Source organism: Salvelinus sp. IW2-2015, linkage group LG18 (assembly GCF_002910315.2).
Source record: "Salvelinus sp. IW2-2015 linkage group LG18, ASM291031v2, whole genome shotgun sequence".
In the NCBI taxonomy this organism is placed as follows: domain Eukaryota; kingdom Metazoa; phylum Chordata; class Actinopteri; order Salmoniformes; family Salmonidae; genus Salvelinus; species Salvelinus sp. IW2-2015.
Window position 1 is genome coordinate 11,397,592 of NC_036858.1, and position 21,871 is coordinate 11,419,462.

The 21,871-nt window shown below is 44.2% G+C and overlaps 1 protein-coding gene across 1 annotated transcript in view; it reads right to left on the reverse strand.

Moving 5' to 3' along the window:
- Nucleotides 1-21,871, reverse strand: part of sema4gb (sema domain, immunoglobulin domain (Ig), transmembrane domain (TM) and short cytoplasmic domain, (semaphorin) 4Gb) — a 34,448-nt gene that overhangs the window by 9,609 nt on the left and 2,968 nt on the right. Inside the window, 14 exon segments of the mRNA XM_070448319.1 lie at nt 387-448; nt 1,006-1,160; nt 1,271-1,386; nt 1,548-1,770; nt 2,119-2,257; nt 3,723-3,879; nt 3,882-3,897; nt 6,171-6,325; nt 8,113-8,226; nt 8,367-8,460; nt 8,626-8,724; nt 9,061-9,123; nt 9,962-10,110; nt 18,434-18,705. Of these exon segments, the coding sequence (XP_070304420.1) occupies nt 387-448; nt 1,006-1,160; nt 1,271-1,386; nt 1,548-1,770; nt 2,119-2,257; nt 3,723-3,879; nt 3,882-3,897; nt 6,171-6,325; nt 8,113-8,226; nt 8,367-8,460; nt 8,626-8,724; nt 9,061-9,123; nt 9,962-10,110; nt 18,434-18,563 (1,672 nt within the window). The 5' untranslated portion in view covers nt 18,564-18,705.

Sequence of the window (21,871 nt, forward strand, 5' to 3'; positions counted from 1 at the left end):
ATTAACCTTTCAGCGTCACTTCTCATCTTTATTCGTAGTAAGCTTCTGAAAGCGGACAGAAACCTGCAATGCAGACAGCTCGATCATCTGACCTCTAATTTAATGTAAGAGGAACTGATTAAAGTGAGTGGAGCAGCCCGGGGGAGTAGTAACAGCACTGCACACCTAATGAAATCCCTTAATGGCCTTTAAATGGTTTGGGTTTGCGGGTAAAAGAGCCACATGTCGGAATATATTAATGCTGTGATATCCCTTAAAATAGAACTTGTGTGTGTGTGAATGTACGATGCATGTGTTTGAGAGCGATGAACACACACGTGGTGTGTGAGTGTATGGTGTGTGTGTGTGTGTGTGTGTGTGTGTGTGTGTGTGTGCTTAGTACATACCAGCTCCTGTGCTGTTGTCACAGCCTCTGTTGCCTTTCTGTATATCCTGGGTTAGATTGGAGCTGAATAGGAGCCAGAAGAATGTTAGTTCTCATTTATGCTTCCAGGGCAGTGGGCACCCACACATACTGTACACACAGACCAAGTAGGAATGCAGAAACGGTATAACATTTGAACAGGAGTCATTACATATTACTCATTGAAGTACACATAAAATAGGATGTTGGGTTGTGTATTTAAGTAATCAAACAATCCACCCATTTTATAGAGGTACCTCACAGTGCGTTCAGTTAAAGTCAATAAAAGAAAGTAAACAACAAAAACATTCTAAGCAGAGCCTATTGAAATATGACAGCAGGTGATCTGCAAGGTTTATTTTAATTGGAATGAAACTCTCTCAAACTAACGCGGCGCTCAAAGCACAGCAACAAATCCACAGGAAAAGCACAGAGGAGTCTGATGTGTCTGCAGCAGCAATGAAGATTAAAATGTCTGACGCTCACTCATGCAGAGTAAATGATTCCAGACACAAAACAGTCCCCAGCCTCACTCACTGGTGTCCCACTTGTGTGTGTGTGTACGCGTGCGTGTACACGTGCGTGTGTGTGCCTGCCTTCACCTGTTTGTGCGTGAGGATATTTCCACACACAGCGTCCCGTCCCAGCCACAGTAGGGGTCCCGGGCAAACACACAGTCGAAACAGGACGTGTAGCGCTGGCAGGAGGACAAGGGGACCTGGAGCACTGCAGAGTTTGAGCCCACATAGACACTTCCCTGTTGGACGAGAGCTCATGTTTCATGACTARTTGGTAACAATTTACTTATAACTGGCAGGCACAATGCTTTAAAACGTGTTATTAGCATGTATGAGCAACGTATAGTACCTGTGTCTGGGAGATGACCATGCTGTCTACAGGCTGAGGGTTCTCAAAAAGCTGCAGCTCCTCTATGATGTGCATTTGACCTCCGACCTCCACAGCCCTGTGCAGCCAGCCCTCATCTGCAGGAAAAAACACAGACATATAATGGTCATCCAACGTTTATATAACGTTCAAATAGCATTCATATGATATAACATTGACATAACTGTCATATAACATTCATGTAACATTCATTCAAGAAAAAATATGTATTACGCATTACACATCTAGCCAGACTCACCAGTTCCCAAGAAGAGCACGGTGTAGACGTGTCCGTCCAGAGCTGCCACCCGGTGCACGGCCATCTTGACGTAATTGACACTTCTCTTGAATAGTAGGGGTCGCCCTCCTATGGGGTGGACCTGTGTAGACATCAGGGGGTGGCGCCTCGCAAAGGCCAACACGTTGTCTGGGAGGTCACGGGACGAGTTGATGCCCWGGGACCGGTGTATGTTTGTYATACACTGGAGGGAGAGAAGGCAGTGAGAGAGAGAGAGAGGCAGGAGAGGGAAAGAGAGAGCAGTCAATACAGATCAGAAGAGAGTGAGTGAGACAGAAATAGACAAGGGCTCACCTCAACAGCATTAAGGGGRTTCCTCTTCTACACCCGCATATTAAAGAACTAGTCAAGTGACAGCCAAGTCTATGTACTGCTTTCACTTATTCAGTCTTTTCAGATTAAGGAAAGAAGACGAGGAAAGGAGGACACTGGTGTAGAGAGTATTGAGATTGATCCAAGGTGGTAAGGAACGGGGGAAAGGGGAGGAAGAGAGGGAGGAATAGGTGATTGAGGGGTATTCCTAGAGACTTACCGAGCCAGGTCTTGGTACCGGAACCTTCCCTCTATATTCCCTCCATTTGGAATCCTGCACCTCCATGTAAGGCCCCTCGAAGGCCCTCTGAATATCTGTGAAGGAGTACTGGCACACCGCAGACACCTTGACATTTTTCCTGAGAGAAAAAAATGCCCCAAGACACGGAAGAAAAGTCAGAGAATAATAATTCTACGTTATATAAAACATTGAAGCTTGTTCTTGGAAAGTAACTGCCACCGGCCACCCAAAACTAATTTCAAACACATCAGCGATCCACTCACCGAGAGAGAAAATGTCAATAGACTTGGTAAGGTTTTAGTAGATAATTCACTGAAAGCTGTAGTGGGTGGGAAGCAGTGATGGAAGCAGTGATGTAAAGTCACACTCAAGTATGACAACTGAGTATTTTTTCCACCACTGGTGGGAAGGAAAGTGGGGGTTTGGTTTTGGGTAACAGTAATCTTTTCCTTGTTCTCTTGTCTTCAACAGGGATATGGGGAGTTGAGACCACGTCATTGACAGGGGTAAGCTCTTGTCTTACTGTATATCAGCACTAAGGTTATGCTTTATTCGTATTCAATGTGCAGTTGAGTCATGTACTCGCAACTGTGTTGGCATAAGTCTTACTACCTGGGACTACACGCTTGGGTGAAAGACTGACTGGATGGCCGCATCTAAAACGATACCCGATTTCCTACAGTACCTTATTTCCACTAGAGACAAATAGTCTGGTCAAGGTCAGGTGTAATTTGGAACACACACTCTAAGCCACATGACATGGCTCTGTTGGGGAGTACCTAGGAAAGAAAGAGTCGTTTTGTCCTGTGTATGTGCTAGTAGATGGGAACCAGGTGAAATAACTGTCAAATGCTCCTAGCCTGCAGGTAGGATTAGCCTGTGTGAGTCACTGTAAAGCCTATTGTGTGTCCTCCTCAGCCCGCACAACCAATCCAGGACTTCTTCTGGTGTCTGCCCAGAGTAATACAGTGTTGCCCAAGGGCTTACTCACTCACGTCACACACACACGTGATGGGTGTAACTCACAAAGGTGCACCTGCTGTGTGTGTGAGAGAGGAGAGAGAGAGAGAGAGAGAAGAGAAGAGGAGAGAGAGAGGAGAGAGAGAGGCAGAGAGAGAGGAGAGAGAGAGAGAGAGAGAGAGAGAGAGGAGAGGAGAGAGAGAGAGAGAGAGGAGAGAGAGAAGAGAGAGAGAGAGAGAAGAGAGAAGGAGAAGAGAGAGGAGAGAGAGAGAGAGAGAGAGAGAGAGAGAGGAGAGAGAGAGAGAGAGAGAGGGAGAGAGAGAGAGAGAGAGAGAGAGAGAGAAGAGAGAATCTCTGCTACTCTATCTTCGCCTGACAGGGTCTTTGATATGCTTCTACTGCAGCCCCAATGTCAGCCTCTCTCACTCCCCATCATTCTCTATCAGCCTAGAATCTCCCATCCGATAACCCCAACAAACTACTATATACTTACACTGTCAACAGACCACAAATCTCTGCATACAAAGTGGTGAGTGCATGACTACACAACAGTATAAAGCCAGTTGACAATTATCCAATCCCCTGTATGGTAGACAACAAATCCCATTGCTCCATTCTCTTACCATTCCAGGCCAAAGATCCCGTAGAAGACGGTGCTGTGTACGTCTGGGGCCTCCAGTACGAAGACGCTACGCAGCACATTCAGGTGGAGCTCGTAGTCAGGAACGGAGCACACCAGTCTAGCCTTCAGGAAGGACGTCCACTTCCTCTGCAAGGTCCCTGGCCGCCCCAGTCACCCTGGAAGGGAGGGGAGAGAAGGGAGCGATGGACAGAACATCAGTCACACACACAGAGATACACACTCATACAGTAACACACACACACACACACAACAAAAACACACATGCACACACACACACAGAGATACACACTCATACAGTAACACACACACACACACACACACAGGTTTACCATGATCATACGTACACATACCACAAACTCATCCACATACTGTATACACACACACAAGGGCAGACACACAGACCCACACACACCCCCTTGCACGCACACACACACACACACACACACACACACACACACACACACACACACACACACACACACACACACACACCACACACACACACACACACACACACACACACTTATTCACAACCCCACCTAAAGCAGTACTGAGCACCATTGAATGAGAGTGTTCAGTTGAGGCTCACAGTGTGCCTGGAACACATTTACTCCAATTGCATTTCAGGCAGCAGCAGCAGAGGAGGCGCTCGGAGGAGAAGAAGCCTGAATAGAGTGATTTAGCACACCTCATTTAGACAAGAGACTTCTCCCCTCTTTGTATGGCAGGGTTTTAATACACCCGTCGCTCTTCATTTTTGTCTTTCATAGACCTCTATCACCTCTCTACCCAGCCTCAGTACTGTATCCGCCGCAAAACACTGTAGTCACAGTAAACAAAGTAACCAAAACAAACACAAAACAGCACACATTACTCATACATAAAAAGGGCTGATCCATCGAGAACAATAGCGTTGTTCTCAAWGCAAAAAAAAGAGAAGATTAAGCAGAGAAATACACCGGCACTYAAGGTTAATCTTCTCCCTAGTGAATTAGACRCCTGGTGAGAGTTGGCAACCAGCTCTGGCAGAGAGACAAGATGGCCGCCATCCAAAAGTAGGCACAAGCAGCCGGTATAAAAGACTAAAGATATTTGGGTTGTGATGATGTTGGTTGTGGTGATGTTAACGACAGCCTGTCAGGTGAATTGTAATGCACACGCTCTGTGGCTAATCATCTTGTCACTTCATAATCTGTTAACAGACACAAGGACCCTAGCACAGCACCCTGAGGATATGCCTATGTGAAAATAAATTGTGGAGGAAGTGGACCAGTGCCAAMTGGTGCACATTTTCATTCTAGCCCAGCAGTAGCACACCTGATCAACTTATTAACTAACCAAGCCCTTGGTTCAGGTGTGTTAGTGCTTGGCACTGGTCTAAAACGAGTGGTAGAAGCCATGCAGGGGCTATGGCTAAGAGCTATATAGCCTGATAGCCATGTAGGGCCGCCTCAAGCATGGATGCCACATCTGGCATCTGGATGGCTGTGCAATGGATTGCACACCGTAGATGTGGGTTGTCTCTGGCTAGCAACTTATGGGAATTCTGTGTCTGGGGATCTGTCGCCGCTGCAACTGTCATCATCATGGGTGACTGCCACTGTGCTGAGTCGCCGCCCCCCAGACTGACATCTGCATGGTCTGCTGTGGCCCAGTTATGGCTGGATCCATCACATTCTACCCCTCCACCACCACCACRACCARAAAGTGGGCACAGGCAGCAGACTTGACCCCATTCCCAGAAAGCTGCATTTTTGAAATAGGGAGACTYCAAGCATGAAGATTACAGTTACACCAGGCACAGCCAAAGAGAAAGGAGGAGGTGGAGGAGTGAAACAARCATTTTCTGTTTCTCCAGGAGTGGTTTCTGGGCACAGTGTCTGGAGAGAGACGCTGATCTCCAGTAAAATTAGGTAGGAGGGAGAGAGTGTGGGGAGGGAGCGAGTGGAGAGAGGAGAGAGAGAGAGAGAAGGTGGGGAGAGAAAGAGAGTCTACCATTGCAGCGGGGGTTGGGTGGGCTTCTACCCTGCCTGGCAACAGTGGCACACTGCGAAGCCCTTCAGAAAGCAGCRAAGATGTGAGGAGAACAATAATCAACCTGAAGTTCACTCAGTGGGTGAGAGCACAACGCGAATGAAAAACACAGGCAACTCCAAGAGCAAGCTCGCTACTCCTCTCCTCAGAACTGAAAACAAGAAGTACACTAAATTAATCCAATATAAGGTTGCCAACCCTCCAGGTTTGGCCTGGAGTTTTGGTGAGAAGGGAAGCTATTCCGGGAGAATGCTGGTAGAGGGCGAAATCGGAGGACGGGCTCATAGTAATGGCTMGTTTCCTTGTGTTTGATCTATTCATTCCATTCCAGCCATTGAGCTCGTCCTCTAGGGCAACCCCAAATTACATAACACCTGTCCCCCTCCAGGCCTACCTTGCAGACGCGGGCAACCCGTGCCACCCTGGTCTGGCTGGGGTAGGCCATCTGCTCCTGGCTCCTCTCCGTGAAGAAGAAGTAGATCTTGTCGTCGTCGCCGAGCGAGCTGTTGACACTCTCCTTCAGCAGCGCCGAGCCCACAAAGTCCGCCTCTGCTCATACAATAGCAACACACCATCATTCTGTGTATATTCTGTCCAACTTCGGACAAAGCACATACTATGGAGAGATTCATGTTAWCGACAACCTGCTACCATGCCACCAACTCCTATAGAGATAATGTAGGCTGAAAGCAAGGATGACCACAGTATATAAATTGAAGAATGCTAAAGTGAAGGAAGATCTTGTATTATGAAGGAATGGATATTAAATGACCTATGTTTTCGACCAGTACATCGTACCAGACCAGGTTTCAAATACTATTTACTATTTACTATTTACTGAATTACGTTTAAATACATTTAGAAACAATTCCACTACATGACCAAAAGTATGTGGACCCCTGCTTGTCGAACATCTCATTCCAAAATCATGGGCAGTAATATGGAGTTGGTGCCCCCTTTGCTGCTATAACAGCCTCCACTCTTCTGGGAAGGCTTTCCACTAAATGTTGGAACATTGCTGAAGGGGACTTGCTTCCATTCAGCCACAAGAGCATTGGTGAGGTCGGGTACTGATGTTGGGCGATTAGGCCTGGCTCACAGTCAGCTTTCCAATTCATCCCATAGGTGTTCGATGGAGTTGAGGCCAGTCATGTTCTTCCACACCGATCTCGACAAACCATTTCTGTATGGACCTTGCTTCGTGCACCGGGGCAATGTCATGCTGAAACAGGAAAGGGCCTTCCCCAAACTGTTGCCACAAAGTTGGAAGCACAGAATCGTCTAGAATGTCATTGTGTCCTGTATCATTAAGATTTCCCTTCACTGTAACTAAGGGGCCTAGCCCYAACCATGAAAAACAACACCAGACCATTATTCCTCRACCACCAAARGTTACAGTRGGCATTATGCATATCGGCAGGWAGCGTARTCSTGMTATTRGCCAAACTCAGATTCGTCCGTCGGACTGCCAGATGGTGAAGCYRGATTCATCACTCCAGAGAATGCTTTWCCACTGCTCCAGAGTCCATTGGCGGCAATCTTTACARCACTCCAGCCGAKGCTTGGCATTGCGCAWGGTGATCTTYGGCTTGTGTGCGGCTGCTCGGCCATGGAAACCCATTTCATGAAGCTCCCGACGAACAGTTRTTGGTAGTGAGTGTTTCAACCGAGGACATACGATTTTTACGCGCTTCAACACTCGGCGGTTCCGTTCTGTGAGCTTGTGTAGCCTACTACTTTGCGGCTGAGCCGTTGTTGCTCTTAGATGTTTCCACTTCACAATAACAGCACTTGCATTTGACCGGGGCAGCTCTAGCAGGGCATAAATTTGACAAGCTGACTTGTTGGAAAGGTGGCATCCTATGACGGTGCCATGTTGAAAGTCACTGAGCTCTTCAGTAAGGCCATTCTAGTGATATGTTTGTCTATGGAGATTGCATGGCTGTGTGCTCTATTTTATACAACTGTCAGCAACGGGTGTGGCTGAAATAGCCAAATCCACTGATTTGAAGGGGTGTCCACATACTTTTGTATATATAGTGTATTTTGACAAAGTTTCTTGAATTATTTTCACAAGTAGTTGAATATTGCCATAATGTATTTGGAAATTGGAAAGTATTGGCATGTATTTACAACCATGTCTATTTGAAGTAGTTGTTTTTTGGCTGTGTATTTGAAAATACCCTCAGGTCTGCTTAGTGCCGTATAGCTGTAGTATTATGAATCAAAATGACAGTTTTGGTATTGGTATTCCAAAATTGCATAACCGTAGGGATCAAGCCGCAAAATGTGACCAATGTGTATAAGATAAGGGATGGGCCATAATCTGTRCTTACCCAGCAGCCACCTGGTCGGAGCCTCCTCTGTCCTCAGAGTGGGGAAGGGGAAGTTCCGACGAACGTCCGGAGAGCTGCGGAACTCATACTGGGACGCTGAGAACATCTCACCGTCTGACAGACCACAGAGAGAGATATGGAGGGGTCAGAGAGAGAGGACACAGAACAGGAGATCGAAGAGTGTCTCTCAGTTTCTTCTTACTGCTTGGTTAGGGCAAAATAGTGCACCCCAAGGAGTAGATTAAGGTTCTTACCCACAAGGAGGCTGGTGTAGCCCTTGGCTGGGTCGTAGGGACACCTGTCCCTGCCCTCCTCGAAGCCAGAGGAGAAAGTGAAGCGCTCCACATCCTGATAGAGAGAAGAAGAAGAAGAGGGGGTCAATAACTACACTACGGGAATATAAATCACACTACCACCATAACAAAACAGATAACACAGCATGCTAATGGGCAGTACGTTGGAAGCCAGAATGTAAACAGGGAAGTTTCCAGCAATAGGAAGAAAAGCTCTTACTATGTAAGCACAGAGGGGCCTGAAGGCGTGCGTGCCACAGACGTACAGGTGAGTCTCATTGTACCTCTGTAGGATGCGGATGTGATTGTAACACTCTGTCTGTAGGAGAGACAACGCAGGACGGTTATACATCTATAAAGCGTCAACCTAGTCCTGAAGACACAGGCTAACACATTCACTTGACTCCTTCTGCATGAGGACTACATTATTACATTATAATAACAACAGCACATCTTTTTTATACCATTTAATAAGGAGAGAGAAAGAGAGAGAGAGATAAAGAGAAAGAGAGAGAGAGAGAGAGAGAGAGAGAGAGAGACACAGACAGACAGACAGACAGACAGACAGACAGACAGACAGACAGACAGACAGACAGACAGACAGACAGGGACAGACAGGTGTTGAGCGGTGTGAGCTACATGCAATGGGTTGTACCTGATTGTCTTTTCCTTTGTTGAGACACTGCTTCATCTGCTCGGCCGAAGCTTCCCAGTCAATCTGTAAGGGGGAGAAGAATGACCTCTCATGTCACCCAAATAGGTAGTGGGAGGATGGACAGTGTAACATGCCAACATTTAAATACCAGTGAATACTGCTCTTTAATATTCCAGTGAATACTCCATTGTAATACTCCAGTGAATACTCKATTTTAGTACTCCATTTTAATWCTCCAGTTACTCCCATCAACTACATTGTGTTTTAATCTATTCTGTTGGCCCGTGAGTAAGCTTGCACCATGCATTTAATCCAATGCCCACACTGAAGAAAATGAACGTACAATAGGATTTACTGAATCTCCTTAAGGCTATTATTAGCCTGTCCTGTTTAAAAGTTGTGAAAGAGAAAAAGATTTGTGAAAGAGGGTTAGTTTTGCAAATTGCAACATAACGGTCATGAGATGTTGTCACGACTTCCGCCGAAGTTGGTGCCTCCTTGTTCGGGCGGCYTTCGGCGGTCGACGTCACCGGCCTTCTAGTCTCCACCGATCTACATTTCTTTTTCCTTTTGTTTGGTCTTGATTGTACACACCTGGTTTCCATTACGTTATAATTTATTCCCTATTTAACCCTCTGGTTCCATCATGGTTTTGTGTGTGTTTATTGTTGTCAAGTTGTCTCGTTTATGTGCTCTGGAATTTTGTTCTCCTTGATGGAAGATTGTTTATTGAGTAAAGTTACMATTATTACTCATCTCTGTGTCCTGCGCCTGACTCCGCCTTACCCACATCACCTAGACTATTGACAGATATGATGTGCTGTACCAGCTAACCAGTTACAAATACAATACAAATTAATTGCCGATCTAAGGGTTAGCAAGATAGCATCCCGGCACTCACCGTGAGGTTACCGGGCGTGGAGATGTTGGTGGTGTCCAGGGCATAGAGAGCCCCCCTGGCCCCCACGTATAGCACCCCATTGTCCTCCTCCAGGAGCAGTGTGCTGTAGTTTTGAGATGGGCTGCTGAAACGCTGGCAACCTAACAGGCCTGAAAACAAACACACAAACTTACTGAGTCTTTGGGGTCGATTTAACTGAACCTGCATTGTGGTATTTGCACAGTTTTCCCATGGTCAAATAAAGTCACAGAATGGTGTTGTTACTGGAAAAACCTATAAGTACTATTACTACTGCCAAGTACTAGACCCACAAGTTGATGCTTCCACTTTCAGAATAAGAAAATATAGCGCAATGACAAAACATTCCCCAAATATTACTATGTTGGATTTGGTGGAATTCCAGTCTTAGGTATGCTGTAAGTCTTTTTTTTTTATTTTTTTTTTTATTTTATTTTTTTGCTGTAAGTCTTGCCTCATAGAATGAAACTGTCTGTACTTAAAGTTGTACTTAAAGTTATATAGTTGGAATATTCAACTACGCACATACTTCCTCTTTCCAATGGTCTCGGTGACATTATATCAGGTTGTGTTTTCTAACGATTCATAATTTTTTCCCGGTAGCTTAACTATCTATCAGAAGTAAATGGGAAGTGCAACAGATTGACTGTGACAAGCGTGCATCCGTCCCCAGTAAATCAATATGTGGGACGTCATGCATTTAAGTTCTTATTACTGCAATCAGCCTGGGACATACTCCCATCAATTCACCAAAATAAAGGGGGGAGGAAGAGGAGAGGAGGAACAGAGGGGAAGAAGGAGGAGGAAAGGAAAACGAGGGGGAGGAGGATCGAGGAAGGAGGAAGAGGAGGAGAAGGGGAGGAGGAGAGGAGGTTAAAGAGGGGAGGATGTGTGCTAAATTATTATACCCATCTACACCATGCTGACTCATATTCCTCAGTGTATTTTCCATTATTCCTTCCTCCTTTTGTTAAACTCTCCCTCTCTCCATCTCACATTTATTCTCGTCATCTCTGTCCACCTCTATCCCGTTCTTAATCTCTCTTTCTTTTTCTATCCCATATTCCTCACTTTTTTATCTTCAAACTCCATCAATGAACGAGCAGTGCTGCTACTCACAATTAAAATACTGTCTTATCTGCCTCACCACTAAATAAGATCACATCTTAAATATAGCAGCCTAGATGAAAACAATGACSTCTTTTTCACCACTTCGTAGAAACGGAGCAGCTTGCCCCCATTTCAGAGGTTCCAGACTACTGATAAAATATTTAGTTTGATCCGTTTCCATGAATTAAGGTCAAAACACAAAGGAATGAAAGAAATGTGTAACCTTGTGTTGTTTGTCTGCTGTATTTTTTCAAGGGATATGAAGCTCAGGCTGTACAATATGCAGTGATTGAGATAACCCTAATCAACCCTTCTTGTGCACCCCTTCCCCCAATGGCACACACACACAGACACACGCACACTGCCCTAATTGTGGCATTTGTACGCTTATATGATTTGACAGTACTGGGYCACATCTCCTGCTGAATGGCCTTAAAATGCCCTCCCCCAATACCCCATTTCAAACACAACCATCACTTCTACTACCCCACGATATRAAGATTTACAACATAGAAACATGCAATGGTTGTGAGCAGGTGCCATAAATCAAATTGCATGTTCAGCAAAAAGAAGACTCATCGATCGATGCTCCCATGTGGTTAAAAAAGCATTCATGATATTACCCTGAAGAAGGCACTGTAATTCTGAAATATTGGTGGTTTACCCAATATTACTGGGAACTTATATATGATGTCGACGACAGACATGGTCGCCCTGTTTCCAGCTCCTATCCAATTTTGCATATTTGATTTGTTTGTGTATGTTATTTCTTACATTATTTGCTCATAACGTTTCTTGCATTATTACCTAGAGCCGAAAATAACTTATGGATATTAGATAGGCGATCACTCATCAGCATTTCGACCAGAAATGGTGGCGGTGTACAGTATGTTTCATGATTAACTACTCGTGGTGTGATTGTGGTAATGTACAGGAACTCAAGTTCTCCTGATATGGAATATCTCACCATCAAATGCCGWCCGCATTACCTCCCGAGATATATCTGCCCCAAGCTGACACAGCTCTCAGGAACTAAACTTGACTATGTGCAAACTGGAAAGCGCATATCCTYAGGCCACATTTATTGTAGCTGGGGACTTTAATAAAGGAAATCTGAGGAAAATGCAACCAAAGCTCCTCGCTCATCGAGRACTCTTGACCATTGCTACTCCCCCTTCCGGGATGGCTACAGGCAGAAGCTTAAACAGGAAGCACCCATGTAAAGACTGTTCAACGTTGGTCCGACCAATCAGAATCTATGCTTCAAGATCATTTTGATCACGCAGACTGGGAAATGTTACGGGTTGCCTCCGAGAATAGTATTGACGTATACACTGACTCAGTGGCTGAGTTCATCAGGAAGTGCATAGAGGATGTTGTTACCACTGCGACGATTAGAATTTATCCAAACCAAAAAACATTGATGGATGGCAGCATTCGCGCAAAACTGAAATCGCAAACCACCGCATTTAAACACGGCAAGGTAACTGGGAACATGGACGTGTACAAACAGACCATCTATGCCCTCCATAAGGCAATCAAAGAGGACAGATAACAGTACAGGGACAAAGTGGTCGCAAGACATATGTGGCAGGTACTCCAGAGAATCACAGATTATAAAGGGAACGCCAGCCAAGTCGCGGACACCAACGGCTCGCTCACGAACAACCTAAACACCTTCTTTGATGAACAGAATGCTGTTCATTAAATCATGCTTTGACTTTTTGGTCTTCTATAAGAATTGATTTTTTTTTCTCAATAAAACACACTAGGGAGAGACCACACTGTGCCAAGACTTATAATACACACAATCGTGCCAGTCAGATTTATTGGGTTCTTCTGATAGGGTTAATAATGTCATCAATTGCATTACTGTAGTTTGTGACAAAAAAGTAGTGAATGTCCTTCAATACATCTCTGTGGACAGGTGCACAATTCGCATAATTCAACCGCCCTCACAGACSGCAATGGCTTAAATGACAAAAAAATTGGGATTGCCAGTTACTACAACAAATACTACATGTTGTCACTTGTCACTGGTAAAGTCACTTCGTTATGCTGTCAAACCTGTTTGAAAACCTCCTCCCCGCACAAACAGTCACTCAGGGATACAATGGTGATACTATGAGTAGCACCCATGACTAGCATGCAGGCAGAGAGATAGTCAGACAGGCAGTCAGAGAGACAGGCAGTCCGAGAGACAGGCAGAGACATGAGTGAGCCATGAGAATCTCTTCTCCTCTGACCAACTCAAAGGTCAGGCCACACTGGAGGTTATGCAGAAAGGGGGGGGGGCGGCAGTCACGACACAGCAGGGCACACACAAACAGAACAACACACACAGACAAGCAAACCTGCGCGCACACACACACACACAAAGACGTGCACACACACAGACAGACAGACACACACACTCACACTCTCTATCACTCTCCCTTTCTCAAAACCCAACAAGAACATTATGTTTTGTCCCAGATTATTTTATTTTGCGCAGTTACGCTAACACAATGACAACCCGTGGCAATGTAAAAACAAATCTCATTTTTCAWTTGACTAATCCAAGTGTGTGCACAAGAATAGCCTTGGATTCTTCGTTTTAAAAATAGGCCGACGATGATGACGCAATAAGGCCGCCGCCCAAGGCAGTCGGGGGCGAAGTGTCCTTGATGTCTGTCAGAAGCCTGACCTATGAGCTGCTCCGAAGGCAACGTTCTAAGGCCAAACAAACACATAAGTAGCGATGTGACGATTATTGAATTTTGCTCGTAAAATTATTACCAACTTTACCCTCTTCATATTAAAATGAAAAACTTCTATTGGGTGAATRTACTTGAAAATAAAGTTGAATCCTACAATGAACGCAATAAAACGATTATGATGATTTCATTATTTTGTTCAGTTCTTASAGTWAGTGCATTCATCTTAAGATAGCTAGGTGAGACAACCACATATCATAGTCATAGAAGGTACATTTTTCTCAACACAGAAGAATACGATTATATAGACAAAAGTATTAGGACGGCCCCAGCTTCCTCCCAACTATGGAAAAACCAAGAATCTATTAGGCATAAATCCAGTCGTCAAGGGCCCCAGTCCTGCTGATTTCATATATACATTTTACATCAACTACAAACTGACTTACACACAGGCAGACAACAACAATACTCAGAAACTTGAGGGCCTGAGTTGTGCACTTCTGAGGTAGAGAGAGAGAGAGAGAGAGAGAGAGAGAGAGAGAGAGAGAGCAAGAAGAAGAGAGAGAGAGAGAGAGAGAGAGAGAGAGAGAGAGAGAGAGAGAGAGAGAGAGAGAGAGAGAGAGAGAGATTCTAACCCACAGCACAAGCTGCACCTTGTGCTCCCGTTAAAAATCGATGAGGAGAGTCAACAAGCGACGGAGAGTGCAGCTGAGCTGAGCCGACGGGGCGGTTTCTTCTATCTACCATTGTCGTGCAGCGATGATAGGAGGATCTGAGGGAGGCTGTCGCTGTGACCTCTCACCCCTGTCCCTAGTGCCGCACGTGGAATGCACCCTGTGTGTAAACTGAACACACACACTTTGCATCTATACCATTTCACCTGTCTCACAGAGAAAAAGGGGTCGGCTCTCTCGGCATCAGAAGAGGTCTGGGTGCATTTGTGTTATGTATTTTCATGTATGTCATGTAGAAGAGTAGATGTCATGTGCCCTACAGGTGCTTTCATGGATAGAAGAACAAAGGATGTGTGTGTGTTTTATTGTGTTGTTTTGTTGTGTGTGTGTGTGTGTGGTGTGTGTGTGTGTGTGTGTGTGTGTGTGGTGTGTGTGTGTGTGTGTGTTGTGTGTGTGTGTGTGTGTGGTGTGTGTGTGTGTGTGTGTGTGGTGTGTGTTGTTGTGTGTGGTGTGTCCGTCTGTTTTCCTATCCTTGGGGTCGGTCCAAAAGCACAGTAAATCTAGTGTGTGTCTTATTGGATTGAGGGAGTATAGAGCTGTTCTGTGTGTGATTGCCCTTGTGACTCATTGCGCACGCCTGATCCTCTCTGACTAACTAAGACAGGCACATGACACACACACACACACATACACACACATACACACACACACACACACACACATGGGTACATGGGCTGGGGGGACAACACATGACTTGTTGACACTGGTGAGAACTGTCAGCTGTTGCTAAATTGATCAATGTTATTATATTACCTTGTCAGGTATTGGTCCACCAATACCTGTCAAGGCAAACTGTAGGAGTTCTAGCCTTCTAGTCATAACTATCATAGATTTATCTATAGAACATGATTGGAATAAATTGCACCCAAATGTACATCTCGAGAAGCAAGACTATAAAGTACTGACTTTTAAAATGAAGTTTGACAAAAATAAATGATCAAGAATACAATACTTCCTGTTCCCTATTTTCAAAAACCTCTAAAATGTCTSAGCATATGGGGAATTCGATTATTTCGACCAAGGATCGGCATAGCTGCCTCACCACTAGTGGCTTCATTTCCTTAAATCATCGGAGGGAACAGCCCACACACTGTCAACATAAACAAGTGTGTTCTGTCTATCACGAGTGGTCTGTCATATTTACCATCATTCTTGTGATGTTTGGCAGTACTGAGGTTTTGGCCTTATGCAACTCTCATGGTTGCCTGTCACAATGTAACCCTTTCTATTTATCTCCATCAGCCTGACTATGTTTTTCCCAATATTTTTTGGTTACCATGAGAGTTCTGAAAGACAACATTACAACGAAAGCAGTGCACGCACAGCCATAKCAAAAAGCAGAGATATTTGTCTTATGATGGTATCAAAAACTCCTACAGTTAGTGCATACATCCTGGTGCCATTTCAGGTATCTAGGCAGAGTCTGTCTCTGTTAAGATCCTGTCAACCACCAAGCTCAGGGAACACCAGAGAAAGAGATCGACCAGAGCATCACTGGATAACTCACCAGGGTCAAGATGTCCAATTGTTCTCTATTGTCACCCGAGTGTCACATTAAAAGAAGCCATTTTCTGCAAACACTGACTGGTGAGAACAAATTGTGAGATGCTGCATCCAACAAGAAGAACGAAAGGCAGAGAGATAGACTCTAGGGGCTGAGAGAGACAAAACACTTGTTTTCAGATTGAGCCTRGTCAACTCATTAGTATTTTAGTGAGTCCTTTTTTCTGTTTACCTACACACAACAACTGACTTGACTAAATAGATACAAGCATTTCACTACACCCGCAATAACATCTGCTAAATATGTGTAAGTGACCAATACAATTTGATTTGAAATGTGAATTACAGATCACTATTGCCAATTATTAACCTTACTATCGCAAGCCCTGAACATAGCTACATGCCTCAGGAGTGGTATGCTAGTCTACATAAAATCTCCCCCTTTCAACTGAAGAAACTGCAATATTCTAAACCAACGACTAAATAATACACAGAAATCCACTACTATCAAGACCTCCGCTGCACTCTCTCCTCATAGCAGCAGTAGACAGATCTTACACATGCATCAATAGTGCATGCATGTTTCCATTACTTCAGGTCTGGTTGGCACCAGCAGAGAGAGTGGGAGACAATCTCCTAGGTTCCTCCCTTGAGTTCAGACCAGAGACAGGCATTCATCTAACCATAGAGAGACACACTCAATCACAAACACGCATGCATACACATTGTTTGAATTTCAGTATGTCAGATATGCCAGCTCTTAGCGAGTTTTATTGAGAGTCAACGTACACCCACTCCTACAYACCAACTGTAAAACATAGTGCAAATTAATGATCGCCCTCTCACCCCACCCACAGAGATAAATATAGCTGAGATCTCAGACTACCAACGGTGGTCATACAGTACCACCACCAGCACCACCCACATAGAATAGCCCTCCTTTTCATACACATTACAGTCATTTGCCCGGCGGCCATTTTTCTCTACGAGGTGCTACTCTCTCCACTCTTCATTCTGCACTGGGGCATGTTTCTCCTAAGTGAAAGTGACTGGGGGTGCATGCARGTGCAGATTTTAGATGTGAGTAGAGATCATATATGCATGCACACACACACGCACGTGCACACACACACAGCCCATGGGAGTCTGAATGTAGGTCACGGGTTTCCTTCTACAAGGACAAGGAGAAAAATAAGATTGACTGTGTTAGACCGACTTAGCAATAGAGGCTTTCTGAACAAAAAAAATGATTTCCATAGGGCACCCATCAAATAATCTGGAATCCATTTCCCTGATTGGGTAGAGGGAAGAAATATTCAACCCATACGTTTTGGTGGTTTTATGTCACCTTTAACCCCCCCTAACAGTCCTGTCTATCTTATCTCTAACCATCTCTTTCCACTGTAATAGCCTGGTTTTGTGACGGCACCACTGTCCAGGAAGGCGATACACCAGGCTCTCTTTACTCCCCTCCTGTTAATAATATTCCTCCTCTCGAGACAGGAGTGGAGAGGAGTGGAGAGGAGAGAGTAGCCAGGTACAGTATAGTCATCTGAAGAACCTGCCAGGGCTGGGTAATCCCTTTGCTACAGTAGCTTTCTGGGTGATAGATTATGCTGCAGTGGATAGACAAAGAGAGGCTGAGCTGATATGGGAGGGAAAGAGATGCTGATGCGTGTAAATGATGTACCCTAACCCCTTTTTAAAATCCCCTGTTCAGTACTATTTCATTTTCTACACAGGCACTGGTCAGGGTTCCAACGTAGAGGGGTCCTCTTCTATGGGGTCCTCTTCTATTCTCTAGTGTTTCATTAGAGCTGCATGGTGAACTAAGTGAACTAGGACTTGACTTGAGAGAGACGATTAATAACTCCCTGGAAGTAGGGGCTGGCTGTCTTCAGGGCAAATTTCAAAACTGTGCCACTTGTTAAAAGTCAGTTGTATTGAATCAGGACACCGCGTGTGATACTAGTACACAGTAGATGTAGAGCCAGGAGTTTTCCCAGGCCATGTGATCTGACCAGGAAAAACTCCTAGGCCTATAGCTAGGTCCCAGAGGTTTCTCTAGGTCAGGTGCAGTCATGTTGACAGGACAACCTGGCTCAAACTAGTATACACTCTTAGGAAAAAAATGCTATCTAGGGTTATTCGGCTGTCCTCATGATAACCCTTTGAAGAACCCTATTTGGTTCCTGGTAGAACCATTTTGGTTCCAGGTAGGACCCTTTTAGGTTCCATATAGAACCCTTTCCACAGAGGGTTCAACATTGAACCCCAAAGTGTTTTACCTGGAAACAAATTGGTTCTAACTGGAGCCAAATAAGTTTTTCTTATGGGGACAGCCAAAGAACCCTTTTGGAACCCTTTTTCTAAGAGTGTACAGCAGAGCTGGAGCCTTGGTCTGATCTTACCTTGGGAGAACACTGTGGTCCTGGGGTTGACGTCCATGTCAAGGACGGGGCCGAAGGGGAACCCCCACACCCCTGACAGGCTACAGAGGAGCAGCAGCAGGGGGGGCAACAGTGTGACGTGGCCCTCCATGTTTGACAGGTTGACCCGGGTGCAGCTGGAGCCCTGTTTTCTGTCACACACCTTGTTGCTTACACACAAGAATGATATCCTGCTCTGCTGGGCTCAGCAGTGGTGGCTTCTAGGTCATTCTCAGTCTGTAGGAAGGTTCACTCTACACAGAAAAAAAACAGATGTTATCCCTCATAGAGATCCATAAGGATATAGCGCAACTTGCAACTATAGATGCCATTGTTTAGATGAGAGAGTGTGTGTGTGTGTGTGTGTGTGTGTGTGTGTGTGTGTTCATTTCCTGGGCCTGGTTGAATTTGTGCATAATCACACTGCGTCACCCTACATTAGCTTAGGAACAATTAGTACAAGACGTGTTACATAAAACACCGATTTAAAAAGTCGATGAAAAAGTATTGTTGTTTTCTCTCATATTCTGGCACATGGCTCCACTTCTCCACTTCCTAATTAGCAGTGTGCGTCAAGGGGCTAGGCTAGGCGGGCTAGGCTATCTGATGACTAATCTAGTGATTAGGCCCGATGCCATCAGCACAGTCTTCGTCTGGTCTCCTGCACTCACGCGCTCTGTCACTGATCAAAGGCCTCTGCCATGAATCCTGTTCTCCTCTCCTCCGCACGGTGACACAGGAGAATTCCCATAGCCTTGATCTCCCCGGCTGCCTCTCTGACAATGTTTTCACAGTAGAAGACATGATGTGGCTAATGAACTCTYTAGTAGCAGCAAGGGCACTCGAACCTCTCTATAGGATCCCACACGGAGAGAGAAAAGAGAGAGGGAGGCAACTCTTTCTGGAAGGTTGAGTCTGTTGTATGTCTGTGTGTTTCTCAACTCCAGTCCTTGTGTAGGTAGGCTACCTCCAAGGTATAACTTATTCAAACGGGCTTGGTGATTAGTTGAGGAGTTGAATGAGGTGTCCTGGTGCTAGGCTGGAACACAAACGAGCAACCTTGGGGGTATCTGAGGATCAGAGTTGAGAAACACTACTACACACGCACACAGCCTACTGTGTAAACACACCAGGGTCTCACCCATCTGCCACTATTGTGTTGATGGTGTCGCTTGTGGAAGGTGGCCAGGCGATGACGGCCTATCTGTTGTCACCGTGATGACAACATGGAAACTGCACATGGAAAGGTAAAGACATCTGCCTGAGCTGTATCACGCCTGGATCATAACACACTCATGAACGAAAGGGTCGAACAAAACAGCACGAGCAGGATTTCCCCTGAAACGCTTTGAAAAACATTTCAAATCTGGCCCCAAAAAAATTTACATCTATTTGGAGCTCAAAATATTACATGTATTCATTGTTGAAATGGAATTCAACTATTTTTAAGGGTTTTATCTGGGACAGAAGAAGTACTGGGTTGAGGGTAACTTCTTCAGCACTACTGCTGGAGGCTACTTCCCCTGAGCGTTTTTAAAACGTTTCTGACAAACTGYCCTCAGTTGCCTCCCTGTTCAGAAAGCACAGTTATATTGATTGATGGCCTACAGAATGTGCAAAGATATAAAATGGAATTATAGTCTCTCTGGATATGGCCATCTGTCAGGCAAGACATAATGATATGCAAAATATTATCCAGTCTGACATTTCTACCGATACGCTCCAATTGTCTCTTCTCTTCCTCGCTTTAATATACAAAACCAATCAAAAGTTTGGACACACCTAGTCATTCAAGTGTTTTTCTTTATTTTTACTKTTTTCTGATCTGGCCTCCACAATCACCTGACCTCAAACCAATTGAGATGGTTTGGGATGAGTTGAACCTCAGAGTGAAGGAAAAGCAGCCAACAAGTGCTCAGCATATGTGGGAACTCCTTCAAAATTATTGGGAAAGCATTCCAGGTGAAGCTGATTGAGAGAATACCAAGAGTGTGTAAAGCTGTCATCAAGGCAAAAGGGTTGCTATTTTAAATCATCTCAAATATAGAATATATTTGGATTTGTTTAACACTTTTTTGGTTACTACATTATTCCATATGTGTTATTTCATAGTTTTGATGTCTTCACTATTATTCTACAATGTAGAATATAGTAAAAATAAAGAAAAACRCTTCAATGAGTAGGTGTGTCTAAACTTTTGACTGGTACTGTAGCTATGAGAAGAAAATTTCACCAAAATTCTCATTGAAAGCAAGTCTAAGAAGCGGTAAATCTGTTCTATGTGCACTATTTCTATACTTCCCAATGTTAAGTTTCATTTTTGCTTTTACTTTCGGTTTTGTACATCAGCTTCAAACAGCTGAAAATACAATATTTTTGGTTATGGTCAATATATTTCATAGAGGTTTAGATGGTACAATGATTCTCTACACAATGACTGCTTGTTTTGTCACATAAATGGAAAWTAGGCAAACTATTCGAATTTTAGTAACCAGGAAACCAAGTGATTGGGTTAAGACTTACTTTTTCTGTCCCACATAGAAGGGCGAAAAGAGCTCTGCCTTTGCTGCTGTCGGATACTTGTTTGCCAAGTATGAAATAAATAACCGTAACTGAAGAGATTAATCAAATGAATGAGGATGGATGAATGAAATCACCCTTTTCTAAGRAGAGACCATATCCACTAGGAGACAGCAAATGTACCAAGGCAAAGTAGCATGAAATGGGGATTGTGTCTCAAATAATCTGCCATTCTATTCTGGATAAGTCTAAAGAACTGTATACAGAATGATTGAGATGTCTATGTCAATCTTATTTGGGTATCAAGCACATCCTTTGAACCGGATGGCAATTTAACATATGACATCATAGTTAATATGCCTGTATTACTATGTTGTGCCAATTTATTTAGCCTTATCTGACACATAGCACCCAATAACAAATACAACATTCTAACAACATTACTACAACGTAGTAATTAGAGGCATATTAACAATGCTGTCACATTGATAGAGATACGTTTTTTTGTAAAATACCAAACTGCATAAAAAGTGTATTTTTTAAAAACCAAAGCCAATCCAGATAAGAGCATTAAAGGGCTAGTGAATAGCCATGACCCAATGTAATTTCCTTCTTAGCGATGGACAAGAAGCTACGCACTTTCATTTTAACACTTTTAATTGGTTGGTGATACAAACATGAAGAGGATGGCACTGGATGCCCATGATGTTGATGTCATTTAAACCTTTCGTATGATATGTATTAATTTGTGGATGTCCATCATCCATTTCGTCTGATATGTTACGAATTTGCAAAACGTACAATATGTTATGAATTTGCAAAACATATGATATATTACAAATTTTAAAAAAAATGTGTGGCTAATGTTAATAACTAGGTTTCTAGGTGGCTAAAGCTAAC